This window comes from Pleuronectes platessa, chromosome 2 (assembly GCF_947347685.1).
Source record: "Pleuronectes platessa chromosome 2, fPlePla1.1, whole genome shotgun sequence".
In the NCBI taxonomy this organism is placed as follows: Eukaryota; Metazoa; Chordata; class Actinopteri; order Pleuronectiformes; family Pleuronectidae; genus Pleuronectes; species Pleuronectes platessa.
This window is the reverse complement of record NC_070627.1, coordinates 14,152,191-14,167,880: the sequence shown is the minus strand read 5'-3', so window position 1 is coordinate 14,167,880 and position 15,690 is coordinate 14,152,191. Positions and strand designations below refer to the sequence as shown.

The 15,690-nt window shown below is 39.5% G+C and overlaps 2 protein-coding genes across 2 annotated transcripts; both read right to left on the bottom strand.

The window, feature by feature from the left end:
• Window positions 1–1,708: 1,708 nt before the first annotated feature.
• necap2 (NECAP endocytosis associated 2) lies at window positions 1,709–8,306 on the bottom strand. The gene is made up of 8 exons (XM_053435471.1): window positions 8,134–8,306; window positions 6,958–7,058; window positions 6,057–6,161; window positions 5,450–5,531; window positions 4,853–4,961; window positions 4,593–4,737; window positions 4,408–4,492; window positions 1,709–4,274 (listed from the first exon to the last, which is right to left on the bottom strand). The coding sequence occupies exons 1-8, from the start codon at window positions 8,226–8,228 to the stop codon at window positions 4,229–4,231; spliced, it is 768 nt and encodes a 255-aa protein (XP_053291446.1). The 5' UTR covers window positions 8,229–8,306; the 3' UTR covers window positions 1,709–4,228.
• A 2,050-nt stretch (window positions 8,307–10,356) lies between these two features.
• On the bottom strand, window positions 10,357–15,307 carry LOC128451831 (SUZ domain-containing protein 1). Its single transcript, XM_053435480.1, has 4 exons — window positions 15,010–15,307; window positions 13,783–13,832; window positions 13,404–13,667; window positions 10,357–13,318 (listed from the first exon to the last, which is right to left on the bottom strand). Exons 1-4 carry the CDS (start codon window positions 15,109–15,111, stop codon window positions 13,207–13,209), a joined length of 528 nt encoding a protein of 175 aa, XP_053291455.1. The 5' UTR covers window positions 15,112–15,307; the 3' UTR covers window positions 10,357–13,206.
• Between the last annotated feature and the right edge of the window lie 383 nt (window positions 15,308–15,690).

Here is a 15,690-nt window from a genome sequence, read left to right as displayed (position 1 = left end):
AGGAGTAATTTTCTCCACAGTCTTTTTAGAAGGCTCGTAGCCCCAAGAGCTAGCCTTCTAGCTAGCTAACTTCTTCAAACTGCACCTAGCCCTTTCCTCCTTCTGTGTCAGACGCTTTAATGTCCATCAACTCACTGGAAAAAAAGAAGCAGTCATCATCATTGGAGGTCAACATCAGAGGGAAGAAAAGATCGAAGCCGACTTCATCCTCAGAGGTCAATAAAGAACGTGAGAACTCAGCATCATCTGAAAGGAGCGCCAGGGAGCATGGCTTCTTCTCCTCTTTGAGAGCAGGCATCTCTTCCTTTCTTCTGGAGATAATAGGTGGATGATGTTACTCCGATAGCTTCACTTTCAAATGTCAGTGTGGCAGTGGTGCTTGCCACTGACCTACTTCCTCCCCCCCCTCCCCTTCCCCACGGACCAGGAGAGGAAGCCAGCCAAACCCCTGATGCTCTCCGGAGGCCGGGCAGGTGGGCGAAGGTGCCCTGGCTACCGGACCAAGGCCTGTAGGGCTGGCAGGCGTCGGCCTCTCTGCTGACGAGGGACAGACAAACTTAAAACAAACTCAAGGTGCTCCCGTTATCCCCACATCTATAAAAATGAATACAAATTATAAAATTGAATTATTTGTTCTCAGTATTTATTCCACTCAGAATAAAGTTGTGCTGTTCTTTCTTCCTTTAATTCATCAGCTATCTGCACCTTCATTTGAACTTAGCTCCCAAAAGCTGTATAAGGCGGAGGAGTAACCTCATTATGGCTAGAGCGGGTGTTCTGCAACAAGAAGGTTGCCGGTTCGAATCCCACTCTCCCATCTGCATGCCTAAGTGTCCTTGGCAAGATACTGAACCCCTAAATAGCCCCTCATAAATGCTGAGTGTTCTAAAAATGTAAGTCGCTTTGGACAAAAGCGTCAGCTAAAGGACATGTAATGTAATGTAATAAATGGCTGGTGATCAAATAGCAATAGTAAGCATCTAACTTTCAGATATTTTCAGAATAAGACTCACAGTTGCTGCTGACTATCAGCGTAAATGGAAACAGTGTTACTTGATTGTGTTTGTCCTAAATTCGAAGGAAATTTGAGATCTCAACTTTTTAAATTTTTGCAGAATGATGGAAATATTACAACTGCAACCTATTTTTAATATTTCACTTCTGTAAAAAGCAACACAAGTTTATATGATTTAATTAACAGGATAATATGTAGAATATAACTTGTACGTTTGAAGGTCTTCTGCACAAATTACCTAAAAAAGAAACATTAGACATAGCAGGTGTTAGGGTCTACCAGGGGATTTTAGGGACATAGGGCTTAGGGGTGGTTGTGACAATATGTGATAGGACTGTAAGTCGCTGGCCAACATCCACCAGCATCTCCCAGTCTCGGACTTGTTCCAACTGACCAAAATGACTCGAGTGAACTGATCTGACTTAAATGATCTGATTATTTTACAACCATAGACCATACGACTATGAAATAAAAGATATCAAACTGAACAAAATTAAAACTTTAGTTTTCAACATGATTCTATGCTGACCTCATGTTATCATTTGATGCCGTGGTTACCTTTAAACTCTGATGTTGGACAACATACTGCAAATGTGAAGAGGAAAAATCTGGCATAAGCTTTAGAGAAGAAACAAAGTCAGATTAAATCCTGTAATTCCAGAGCTATTACATTGATTTACATTCACCAAAAAATCCAATGAAATTCACTGTTTATTTACATGGAAACATAACATTTTATAAGTTGTAGATCTTTTTCAGAAAGGCACTTGATCAAACTCTTGTTGCAAATTATCAACAAGATAAAGGAAAATTCTATTTGGTAAAAGGCACATAAAAAAAAACACGAGGAGAAAACATGGAGGGTGTAAACAAACATGAACAGACAACCATTTTCAAACTTTGAATCACAGACAAAATGGCGATCACGACTCCATCCCAACACAGTGATGACAAATTGTATTTCTGATGACGGTTTAAAACATCAACATAAAGTTTAAGGTGCGAGGAGTATTGAAGGGCCCTCGCTCCTTGGATAGATCGTGTAGGTGAAACAATATTCTACTTCTAATCTACAAAACTTCTGCTTTTTAAATGGAGACAGGACGGTGTGTAACATTTCAAGTAGATTGACAACAGAATGGGAAGAAAGAGACAAAGATACTAACAATGAGAATTCACAAGTAGTGCTGACTGTTATACACATGAAATTTCACCATAATCCCAAGACAAAGGAGAGGGGGGAGGTGACAAAATAAGAACAAATTATGACTTTACTTGGGGATGGGTAAGAAAAGAAAACCTGGTAATTCACAGGCCTCAGGGTAAATACGAGAGCTACAATTGACATGACCCTAACATTTTCAAATAAACATCATCCAAAATTGTGGAGCCAATGGGCATTCTTTAAGTTTTTGCCTGATTTATCTGTCTACCACATTTCATAAATCAAGGAGAAATGTACCCAACAGGGTCAGTAGGGGGCACTACCAAGGCATCTTGCCAGACCCAATTGTTTTGTTTCTGGTCCTTGATAATCTGGTGGCTGAACAACCAGGCTAACAGCCACACAGACAGGGGGACAGAGGCTTTACAAATCATCAGAGGTCAACAGCATTGAGGAGAAGAAAATGAGGGGACTTTTGTTAACAGAGCCAGAGTGTCCATTTCATTATTGTTTTGGTTGTTTGTGGTTTATTTTAATCATATTTTATTTTCTCCATTTGAATATTTTCTAATTCAAATGTCAGACGGAATTTTCTCAAGACTTCAAAGTTCATTGGTCTTTGAAAGGTCAATTATGAATATGCTATAATATTATCATCAGTGGTATGAACTGGTTCCAAAATTATTACAATATCATTTATCACAATCATTTCTGGGGACAATGAAATATCCCTTACAGAAATGACTTGTCGTGAGTTGCTAATGGTTTCTTTTCTTATAAGAAGGCAGAAATGATTTGCTTCCTCTTTGAAAAGTCGCCCGTACAAAAAGCCTGGCACCACGTCCAGCTTTTTTTCCCTCTTTGACAGCAGGCCTCTCCACCTTCTTCAGGAGTTGAGAGATTGTTGAAGGACTGACGATTGTCAATAATCCAGGTTATTGTATGTAGTAAGTGTACATGGGCAATTGGACTTTCTTTAAATAAAAAAAAAAAAAACTAAATTTCCCACTGCGCAACGGCCGGAAACTAAAACCCCCTGCATTTGATTACAATGAAAGTATCAGGATTAGACTGAACAAAATTGAGGAATAAATTAATTCCCTACAACGAATTCATCAAAGTACAGAGTGTATAAATGGCAAATAAAAAGCCTAAGATTTGACCGATAAATTCAAAATGGGAAATTTCCTGTTGGGTATAGCGTACAGCTCCAAGAGGCTTCTGCCTAATAGACACATCTCCTGAATTTCATACATCTAGAGCAAAGTTCAGGCAGGGATCTTTGAATTTTTAAACTGTGCAATCGAGCCATTTGCCATGCCAATGTGCAAGACCCAGAAAATATTTAATTGTTCGCACAGCGAGCATGTTTGGACCATGTTATGTGCACCATTCTGTGCCCGGGGCCTAACTAATTAAACTTCAATGTAATATCACTAACACACTCACAGACAAGCTAAACAAAACATATATACTTCAATTGTAAATCATTGTGTATTCCCAAATGGTTCAGATAATTATGAGATGAGTTGTGCTGGTGTAATGAGATAAATTCTACACTGACAGCTGAAGAAAAAATAGAGGGATATGATTCAAATCTGTTTTTTGACAGATTGACTAGAAAGTAGAAATAAAATAAAGGGGCAGTTGATTTAAAGCGGTGGACGCGCGCCTGTTAGTGTGAGGAAACAACCTTGAACTTCAACCATCAGTACCCTCACTTTTCTGAGAGAGCAGAGTCTCTAACGATGACAGTTTAGAGGCTACCAGACTAAAAATCAAAAGACAAACCTCACTGCATAGCATAGAGTATGAAAAGATACTGTCAAAATATTGTCGAAATTCTGTACATTTAGCTGTTTGTTCCATCAGAATGTGTTGGTCAGCGGGCTATGGTCAACATAAACAGACTCTTTACAGAACAAAAGCAGTGACGGACGTCAAGTTTTTACTAACAGTTCCTCTCTTTTAGTTTCTTTTTCTTTTTGCCAAAATGGTCCGGCCCATGGAATGTGTGGAACCTGAGTGTGTGCACATTTTCTCACAACTCAACTAAACTGCACCCATCCTGATTTGACAGCATCTTTACTGGAGCTGTGGAGGAGACGTGGTGGAAGATGAGTGATAATGAGAGAGGAATACCTCAAAAACAGTCACGTAAAACTGATACATATGACAAATGGATGAGATGTATCATTACAGAAGAAAAAGATGCTGAAAACCTTACTTGGAACCTGCCGATGTGAAATCCCCCCAACCGTCCGAGCTGGGCTGGGCTGCAGGGACTTGGGAACCGAAGTCTAAAAGAGTGTCTATTTAAAGAAAAAACAATTAAAGTATAAAGTATGAATGACATTTACATCTTGTAATGATTTTGAAAATGTTTATCTAATACAATAGCAGGGTGATCACCCGTGTTAGTTTGAACAGCTGGGACTGCCTCTTGTCCTCCAGGAGGTTGCACCATGCCTCCAGCCTTTACGCCTGGTGGGGGTGGGAGCAGACCTCCAACCGCCCCCCGCGGTTTGACACCACCCGCATCCTTTTTCTTGATGTTCTGTGGTAGACAGAGTTACAACAGTTTCTAAATCTTTAAATCATCATTTTCCTGATCAATACTGTTGCATTATGGTCATCTCCTTCCACCTGTGATGTGTGGGTGACATGCTCACCCCAATGCTGATCTTGATTGTCTGGCCCTCTTTGAAGCTCAGGTCCAGCTTCGGGGCTGTGACCTCAGAAGCTTCCATTTTTGCGAGCTCACCCTCTTGCTTCACCCATCTTTAGAGTAGAGTTGAAAGAAAATATTTTTGGGTCAATTTAAACTTCAAGGTGGTACTTTAGAATGAATCAGAGATGTTGCAGTTGCAGATACCACACAACAAATTGTAGATCAATGGGTTAAACATTTTAGCAATGGTACGACAGACTATTAAAATAGTGTCACGTTGCTTGCTGCTGTTTAACATAGTTTTTTATTTTTTCCAAGGGTCTTTGTTTGAATTAGTTCATATGTCAGCAAACTGCAATCAATGAGTCACTTTTATAGAATATAATTAGAGAATACAATTCAAATATGCATGCTATGCAACTTTCAATAATATCCACTCATTTAAGATTAAATGTTGGAAATTAACTACACATTTAGACAAAAACAAAAAGGTGAGTCTAGAAAAATGTAGCAGGTCATACAGACTTGATCATTCATAGGTTGTATGTTTAAATACCCATTGGGAAGACAAATACACATGTAACAGGCAGTAACTTACTTAAAATGGTCTTGTAAAGCAACATTGAAGTCAAATGAGTCTCCACGATCAGCAAAGCCCAGACCAATAAAAGCATGACGTCCTTTAATCAAAGCAATTGTAAAGACAATAAGGTAAACGTCAGGTGATGTAAACTAACTTTGCATCTCATAAAACAAATATATTCCTACAATATAAACATATACTAACATAACTTTTATGTGACACTAAATGTGACACAAATCGAGGGGATATAAATGAAAATGTTTGTAAATTCGTCATAAAGTTTGATATGCACTTGAAACTTCAATAAAAAAATGTGACACAAATATTCTTAGAGAGACTGACAAGAGTTTGTTGTATTTACAGGCTTGTTTTTAATTCTGCTGTTTATATAAGTGATAACAAATTTAAGAAACAATAAGCACAGTACAGCTGCCTGCTTTAATTAGGTCAAAATATTTCCTATTTAGAAAAAATTAGTTTAAAAAAGATGGGATGTCTTTATAATCAGGGTCGTTTATGCATTAAGACCAATAGGGTAACTGGATAAATAAGTTTGCGTTCTGCGACATTGTACATACTTTACATTCTCTTTTGAATTGATATCCTGTTGAAAATGTCTTACCATTGCCATCCTCTATCCGTATCACAAAATACCGGCTGGAGTCGGTGACTGATTCAACCACACAACCTGGATACTGGTCGACTGGAGCTTGTGCAAACAGCTCTCCTGAAAAGAACAAATTTACACCATATTGTGCCTTAGGGGTATCTTCTGAGTGGTCAAGTAAAACGGCTGCTTCACAGGCACTTCGATCACACTGTGACTTACGTGAGACACTGTCTTCTCCGTTAACATGAATTAAGCAAGGCAGAGAATCTGCTCTAATGACACAAGCGCACAACTTGCCTCACACAGCTTTTTCTATTGTTGTGAGAAAAGGCTTTCTTGTGTGCTTGTCATCTTCCTGAAGGACAAACACACACATTGTGATAAATGTGGAGGAAATGTGAAACTATGAAGGTTTATCCCATGGATTAGTGAAACTGTGAGAACAGCGAGATGCTTTCAGGTAATCTGTCTGTTTTGTTCATTTAAATAATTCGCCTCTATGGGAAAATCTCAGAAGTCACTTGTGGCTTTGAATAGCTTTCTATTCGATTAAACCATTAAAGAGTTTACTACAGCAGCAAATGCTATTGTGCTGTTGACCATTGGTTTCAGGCTTAGAACATTTTAAAAAGGTTCAATGTGTAGAATTTAGTGACATCTAGTGGTGAAGGGGCATCTTGTAGCTGAATAGCCCTCACCCTCCCTTTCCAAACATGAAGGAGAACCTGTGGCTGCCTTCAGTTGTCATCAAAACTCGAAAGGTGTGAATTTGTACAGTTTGGACTACTTTAAAATAAATAGCGGCCTCCGTAGAGAGCACCTGCTCCAGATATATACATAAAAGGGCTCTCAATGAGTTGCATGTAGAAAACAACATCACATGTAGTAAACAGAAGTGTTTTCAATATTGTACCTGTGTTTTTGTCTTCTAACTTTATGAAAGCGATCTTGCCTTTCGCAGTGATTTTCATCCTTCCACTCCATGAAGGTTCATCCAACTTCCAGTCAGCAGCACTAGAGAAACAAGAAAAACCCTCATCTGGATAGGAAAGTGGTTTGTGTAATTGTCATGCACAAGAAAAGCTGATTTAACAGTGTTGCTTCTTCTTTAACAATGAAATAAAACCACCATATTGCGTCATAATCTGCAGGAAGAACTTCTCTCCTAAGTGCATTGGAAGCCATAATCATGAAAATAATAGTTGTCTCGTGCCAATGACGTAATTTGGTGCCAGAGTCTGCACAGTAGTGATCGAGCTGCGGTATCAAAGTACCACTGATACACACTCGACCAATCGCAAGCTACAATCAGCTGTGTGTTTCGAATTTTGTGTTATTTTTCGAAGTCCCATTTACTGAAATGAAGCAAGAGGGGTTTGTGACCTATACTATAGTCAACCACCAGGGGGCGGTCGGGACGTTTTGGCTTCGTTTTATGGGGAGCTGTCATGTCTTCCAACTTCATATACAAGCTTGTTTGATCAACACAAAATGGAAACTACAGAGCATCACTAGAAAAGAAGACTACGAGATGAAGTCTGACCGTCGGTCCTGTTGTTTAGCTTCAGCAGTGCAAAGGTCGAACGTACTTTTAACCAATATAAGGACAGAAGCGACATGGGGTGAATCTGACGCTTTTAGGGCCCCTGGCGGTGGTGTTTTGCACGAGCTCGGCTATTTAGAACTTTTCATAGTTTTATAAGCAAAGTCCCTCGCGTCTTTCACGGGATGCTGGTGTTAACCGTTTTTCACGACAACAGGTTTGAGATTCAAGTTAGCCGTTTGTCGGAGATGGTGTCTGGTTCCCGTGAGCATATGGAGTGGAGAAGTTTCTTTGGAAACAGCGGGGAACTTGTTGGCCACAAACCGGCAGAACAACCATGTGAATCAATCGAAATACTTTGTGGTGTAGTGTACGGACTTTGTTAGCTTTCAGCGTCGACGACATTAATCGGGGAAACGGAAGAAAAGTAAAAAAAAACACCATCCAAACGAGTCTGTCCGATAATGGATGTATGTCCGTTTAAGTTAGGTTTGCTGACCGACACTTGTCTGTCACAAACGTAAGCGGCCTCTGACGTCAACTTACCGATATCCACGGTTAGAGGCGCGCGGAGGGATCTTGTAAACGTGGACCTCGGGCTTGACGCAGAGCATGGACTCATAAGAGTTGTCTTCTGCCATTTTGTAAAGTTTCTCTAACTAGAAAACAACTTCCGACTTTCAATGGACACGGCTGAGGCTGGAGCTGAACAACATGACAAGCTACCACAGCGCCGCCCCTGGCCGGAGTGGGCGCAGCGCATGGACCCACATGCACTAATGAGAATAACACCCTCCTCCGCACATTCGCTACAAGTATTAGACAAGTATATACAGGGTACAGTCTTGAGCTTCCAGGACTTAAAAGACAACCATGATCTTCAAAATCAGGATCAATAAGGTATTTTGAAATTAGATGTTATTGGAAATAACTTTCTGAAGGAAAATTATACAGGAGAGACAATTCTTGATCTCTTTCAAAAAGCTTATAAAGATGCTATATACCAAAAAGTTGTATCTAAATTATATACAGCTTTTCAAACCTTAAAATGGGATAATACTTTGGCTATTTAAGCAAGATAGGAAGCAGAGAGCAATTTCACAATGTCACAGGAAAAATGGGACAGGATCTGCAGACAGCAATGGCGAATGTCCAGTGCTCCCTCATGGAAAGAATTTAGTTGGAAAAAAATGTGTTGCTTTTTCTCCAGCACAAATAACTCCTCCAATCAGACAGCCTGCTGGAGATCCTGTGGTACTGCAGTGTTAAACCACTTTCCCTTTTTGGGGAATGTCCGTCTGGGGCTCCATTTTGGAAAAGTGTCCACAGTGTCCTGGAGGCAGCTTACAAGTTATGAATGTATTTTACATTTGAAGTCTTCTACAGTGAGAACCTAGAAGAACTTCACTGTGCAAAGCAAGATAACTAAATGTTGAGGGTGCTGCTAGTTGCTGGCAAAACAGCTCTATCCAGAAAGTGGCTAAAGACAGCCGTACCAAACATGAATGAGTGGTTTCATATAGTCTACAACAGAGGTCTTCAACAGGGGGTCCGCGACCCCTAGGGGGTCTGCGGAGGTACTGCAGGGGGGTCGCGACATTTTGGTTGAGACCATTTTTTATAATTTTTCCAACCAATTTCCCCCCACAAATTTAAATGTCTTTAAATAGACATTAAATTGCACCCAACATATTGTGAGGCTGATATGACCCTCTGCCTGACAACCTCCATCTGTGAAAGGTTAGATAAGTTGTGTGCTACCCATCAGGTTCCGACATCTCACTAACGTGGGAGTATGTGTGCCATGATGCCATCCACAGATGGCTTGAGGATTCACTGTCTCTTCTACATGTATGTTTAAAATAAAAACATGAATCTGTGAATTACTTTAATAGCTCAGTGTTGTATGTAAGCTGTATGTTTATAAATGGCATTGGCATGGCCACCCTGTACCTTGCACGTTTAAATTAAAAACATGAATATATGAACCCGTGTAATATTTGAATTGTTTAGTATTGAATGCACAATAACAGGATAGCTATTTTTATACATGCACTAGGCCCAGTTTAATATAAAACACAATTTTATAGAATATATTTAGTATTGGGTCCCTGCTCCATCTCTCCACCAGTTTGGGGGTCCTTGGCCTGAAAACGTTCAAGACCCCTGGTCTACAATATAAATACAATGAACATAAATTACATTTAAATTAAGAACTCAAATTGATATTCTTAAAAAGACATTTAGTTAAAATGGCTTAGCTGTGTGTCATTTACAACACCTGTTTTTCTTTAAGTTATACACTCATGCTAAGGATGATAAGGATTGCCTATGGATATGCATATGGTTAAGCATGACAATTAGACCTGGAAAGTATGCTGTATGTTCAGATAGAATGAGTGCACGTGAAAGAACATAAACAGGCTGTCATTTATTTAAAAGATGGATTCCTCCCCAAGATGTTTTTAATTTGATTTTTTATATGTATTCCATATTTGAATTCCCAATAAAATAAAACAAAATATGGATACCTACAAAACCAGGTTTATCACCAAGTGAATGCATCATATATTATTTAGCTGACGCTTTTAAATAAAGTGACTTAAAATAAAAGCGAACATAAAGCTGCACACCTAACTCCGACAGGTTCACAACTGATGTGTCCCAAACTTCCACCGGTTGACCCAACATCTGCTGGTAATCCATGACATCTGCTGCTATCTGGCAATTTGTTCAGAGGACCTTCAAATGCACAGGGGATATTCAACATCTTGTCTTATTTTTTTAATATCACCAGTACAATTTCCAATTCACACTTTCATCCTACATTTAGGTTTGTAGCTGTGTAGAGTTTGCAAAGGGCTTGAATGGTGTGAGAGAGCCTGAAAGATCTTGAGGATTTCAAATAAGGTTTATCAACATGTAGCAGAGGACCCAATGGCTACAACTCCAGTTGTTTTATCTGAATCTTTAAAAGTTGTAAATTAACGTACTTTTGTATGGCTTATTCTTGAATTGGCTTTTTCTAAAAGGCACTGAAGACACAATCGATTTTGGTATTACTGAACAAGAGTAACCGAAAAAAAAAGTGTTTGAAAATTCACCTGAATGACTCAACCATAATCATCTGTCATTGTGAGAATAACCATCCTTTAATCCATGTATTTTTATTTGCCAAATTAGTTTATTCCTGTGTCAAAATAAATAATTCAGAAATAACATGTGGTTTGAATTCATATTACATTCTACTAAAGAACCGGTCTATGAAACATCAAACAAACACTAAGTTCTCTTTTTGAAATATGTGTATTAAAGGGTAATGAAATTTCATTTTTGTTTTCAAAATTTGAGAATTCTAATGAAAACAAATCAGCCACAAACCCAACAGGTGGCCGATTGACTGAAGCAAAGCATCATGGGGAAATCTCACAGGTACAGAATGACAATTCTTCCAAATTCTCAATTTGAAATTATTACAAATTCAAGTTTTTCGGCAATTGAACCTGATCTCTGTGAGAAGTTATTATGGGCATCCATAGACATCAGTGATGTTACAATCTTGCCTTCCATTCATCTTGACAAGGGAGGTTATAACGTATAACAAAAATACTGAGATTGTACAACTGCACAACGTGGTTTTTCAAACAGCATCAAATTCAGCTCTGCTTTTACTTTCTTATTTGATCTACAGCACATTTGCTCACAAAAGCAAGATGTTCAAAAATCCATTCACCAGGCATTATTTGGACAAATGATGGTGAAAATGTTGCATGGAGTCTTTCACTTAGAGAAGCTTTACTGCTGCACAGCCAGTGAGAGTGGTTTTGTATCCGTCTATAACTATAGCTTGGTGCAGCTTTAAACTGTGCCTCAAATACATTGGATTTTTTCAATAATTAAGTCATGTATGCACAAAAAGAAAGATTAATTAGCACCAACAATTGAAAGTATATCCAGGGTAACTGCTATTTAAGGCAAAGTATTAAAAGGTTGTAAAATGAACTGCAGGTTCATCGACAGTGAACATCTTAACTGGTGACTTTTCGGTATTTGATTGCATTATTAAATTCATGGTTTGCCAACTTTTCTTTTCGAAATGTTGCAAACATGCAGACAATGTTGTAAAACCCTGGTGTGTACAAAAAGCACAAGTCACAGAAAAACATTTAGTAAAACCAGGCAGTTGAATCCGGATTCATTCTGGAAGAGACAGATTAAAAGATTTATGTTTGTATAATTTTCATAATTTAAATCACACATTACTTTGACCCTGATCGAAGGAAGATTACTGAAATTTGTATGTCATCTTCCTCCTTGTTGATTATTTTAGTGTTATTTCTCAACAACTGCCAGCCAAGCACACAATTTATCAAAAAACTGCCACCTCAGAGAAATCAGCCTTAAGTCTTCTTTGCTTAACAGATGAATTGCAGTTGGTTTTAAGAGTTAACTATAAGTCTGTAGAAAAAGTCCCAAAAAGACTTTTCCAATTTGAATCAGTGAGGCAACACAAACGGGGACATTAATGCAGGACCACTTAAGATTTTCAATACAGGGATAGGCCTGACTTTTTCCAATTTGACGACTTTAATCATGATACCACCAGTGAAGTTTCCTACAAGCTACATTATCTATTCGGTACACACTATTGATCTCCTGAATTAAACATATGATTATTCAGAAAGGGAAAAAAACTAACTAATAAAACCATGTAAACTGATTAAAACAAAAAGCACAGGTAATTCGTCAATATGTAAAAACAAACAAAAAGTAATAATCCAGGGAATAATTTCAGTATTATTATTGCTTGAATAAGCTTAGATTTAGTGACACTCTGTCCTTCCCATCTATAACCTTTGGCCACTGGCTATGAGCCCATTAGGCATTTCTTTAATAGCTAGTAGTGCCAAAGACAGGCCTGTGGATTGTGGAAAGTGCTGGTCTGGGCCGCTACAGTATTGAAAACACACTTTTGAGCGCAGAGCACTTTTACGCAAGAAGCAGAATCGTTAAGAATTTCTGTCAAGTCGTGCTCAAGGTGCCGAACACGCAGTAAACTCTCTGCACTTTTTCACTGAACCGAACAAAGCTCAAGCCAGCTTCCATGTGGACACCCAGCCATGATCCACAATCCACCAGTGACACGGCCAGCTCGCTCGTTTTCATGTCTCCAGGGAATTCCCATAGATTCACAAGCTCTCTTTATTATCCCTGAAGAGACAGACGCCTTAAGCCCTGGCACTCTGCCGGCCGATCAGACCTAAAATCATAGGGCACCTCATGGTACATCAAAGTATCACAGTGTGTAGGGATGTGAGGCAAAAACTTGTTCAGTGTGGAACAGAGGTTTCGGATCTTTGGCTGATATCTGCCAGCCCCTTGCATTGTTCCACAGAGGGAAAAGACAAGGTGAAAGGCAAAGACCATGCCCGGAAGCAGAGTAGAGAGAGGGTGGAGAAGTTCGTCACAATCCATGCTACGTCTTCAGAATTCTTACATCTGTCAAATTGTATGTTGTTCCACCACTCTGCTCTTCATACCACACACAATCCCTTTAAACTGTCCCCCTTCATAGCCTCTCAGGGAGACAGACGTTTCCTTGCAGCAGGTAGCTTCAGTTTATCTGCAGAGTCGAAAGCCTGAGGTGCCATCTGGGCCAGTGGGCTGGCGGATCACGTGATTGTGTGGATGAACTGGTTCTGATGGTTGCTGCGCACTCAAACGAGCTGGCCTAATCAAATGAGGAGACATTTAGAGTAAATTAATATTAATCTATGTCTTTTCTTTCGAACTTTGACAAATGTTGGTTTTCCTACCTGTCGTGGCATGGAGTGTCCTGAGACGTTTCTTCTGAAGAAGCACTACCCAAAATCCTTTTCCTGGCTTCTGCATATTCTGCCTCCCTCTGGGCCAAAGACTTCATCTGCTGAGAGGGACGGGATGAGGACGCGGCAGCGTTACCGTTATTTGTGGGACGCTTTAAAATCCGGATTTGCGGTGGGGGTGCTGCCGGCTGAGAGTCATCTTGAATTACCATCGCAGTTCGCACAAGTGAAACACCTGAGCCCAAGCTAGACTTCCTGCACAGGTGAAAAAAAACTTGTCAGAGGAATACAAATATTAGAGAAAACATTGCATATATATATATATTCAGATCATATTTGAAGATTTCAGGAACATTTTTTGTTTACTTACTTTGCTTCCTGGTTTATTTTCAGTTTAGCTTCAAACCTTCTCTCGATTTCCTGAGGAAAAAGCCAAAAAAAACAAATAAATGCATTACTGCCCAACAAGTATATTTCCTGAGTCTCATTGCTCTGTGTAGCCAACATGTTTACGAGATCCATAAGTCTGAGAAAACACACTTCTGATCCAGCTCAATCAATATAACCCATTAATCCCTCACTATGGTGAGGGATCCGCTTAATCTCTGGACACTCAAGGATGATCTACAGTAGACAATGCATCTACAGAGCACTCAGCAATTCCACATGGGTGGCCTCTCATAGAACGAATTACACTTAATGATAAACTAAATAGTTTTTCATTGCAACTTGAGGGCTGGCATTGGAATTGTAAATAATTATCTCATTGACTGAACAATTAATTCATATACTGTTGGATTTGACTGTTTGCTGGGATGGGGGGGGGGGACTGGTTAAATACCTGTCTCACTTTAAAAAGTTTTTACTCTTTTAGTAAGTCTATTGAGTTTTTATCACTTTTATAGAATCTTGCATTTTTACTTATGAAATACTTAGTAACCATGTTTTGAGAATTGCTTTGAACATAAATATATAATAATATATATATTAATATATTATATAAGTATACTAATCGTATTTGAATGATAGTTAATTAGCTGCTTTTAACAATACAAATGTTATATTTATCCTCCTGGTCCCGCTATTAGTTGTACTTTAGAGTCGAACCACATTTTTTTGGTCCATTCCCACTTCCATCGACAAACGCATGTAAGAAAACCCAGGTAGAGTTCTCAGATTACTTATTCTAAACCTGATTTACTACAACTCAATGATGTTGTAATGTTTCACCAGAGTGCAGCCTATCATTTCCGCATTGGCCGGGTGTAAACACTACGTCCACTGTGGGAGAAAGTATACTGTGTTAAAACAAAAAAAGGAGCTTTCTTTGTGATCACCACTCGGGTTTCCCTACAGATTATAAATGGCTATACCTTTATCGAGAATATAAAATGTCATGAACGCAGGCTTCGCCCCACGACGTTATGAGACAGTGAGGCCTGCAGACCTCACCCGGGGAAAAGAGGCCGTTTTCTTTGACAGGGAAACTGATCACAAAAACGATCCAGAGTATCTTAGATCCTTTATAAGTGTCTGTCGAAGTGAATTCAAATTGCAACCTGGTTTGTGTAGAACGACATGTGTACGTGTTTCTCACCCCGCTATCCGCTGCCTCTTCCCAGCTATCCGCAACCTCATCATCCTCCATTTTTTTTAAACCGGACCGCTGGCTGGTTACCTCTTCAAAACTAGTTCCCATCCGAGCCGAGGGCCAGGGAAGGAGAGCGGCGTCTGCACCGGACCGCGGGAGCTCGACTCAGCGGGCTTCAGTGGTCAGGAGAGGGCTGAAGAAGGAGATTCCCAGACGGTTCCCAGGCCGCGTGTTAGCCTGTTAGCTTGCTAGCTTGTTAGCTTAGCACTCCAGCGAGGACACCTCCTCCTCCGGGCGCCTGCGACTTTAAATTTGGCGTCACGCCCCCCGCCCCGCTGATTACCGGTGTGACGTCCACATGTACTACAACACACAGTACTGTCATCTATGTGCGAGATCATGTATGTGACTTTATATAAACTTCTTTAATCTGGAAACACGATAAGATAAAATAAGATAAGACTAGATAATCCCTTATTAATGCCACAATGGGTAAATCTGATATAATATTGCAGCAAGACTCAGAATAGGCATCGGTAAAAAAAAAAAGAAGTAACATGCAATACCTAACTGTGATATAAAAACCAGAATTTCACTTTATATACAGTCTATGATTTCACCAGAAAACAGTCTTATAGTGTAGTTTTCAGAACACAGAGTGTGCAGTATCTCTTAGTAAGTATAACT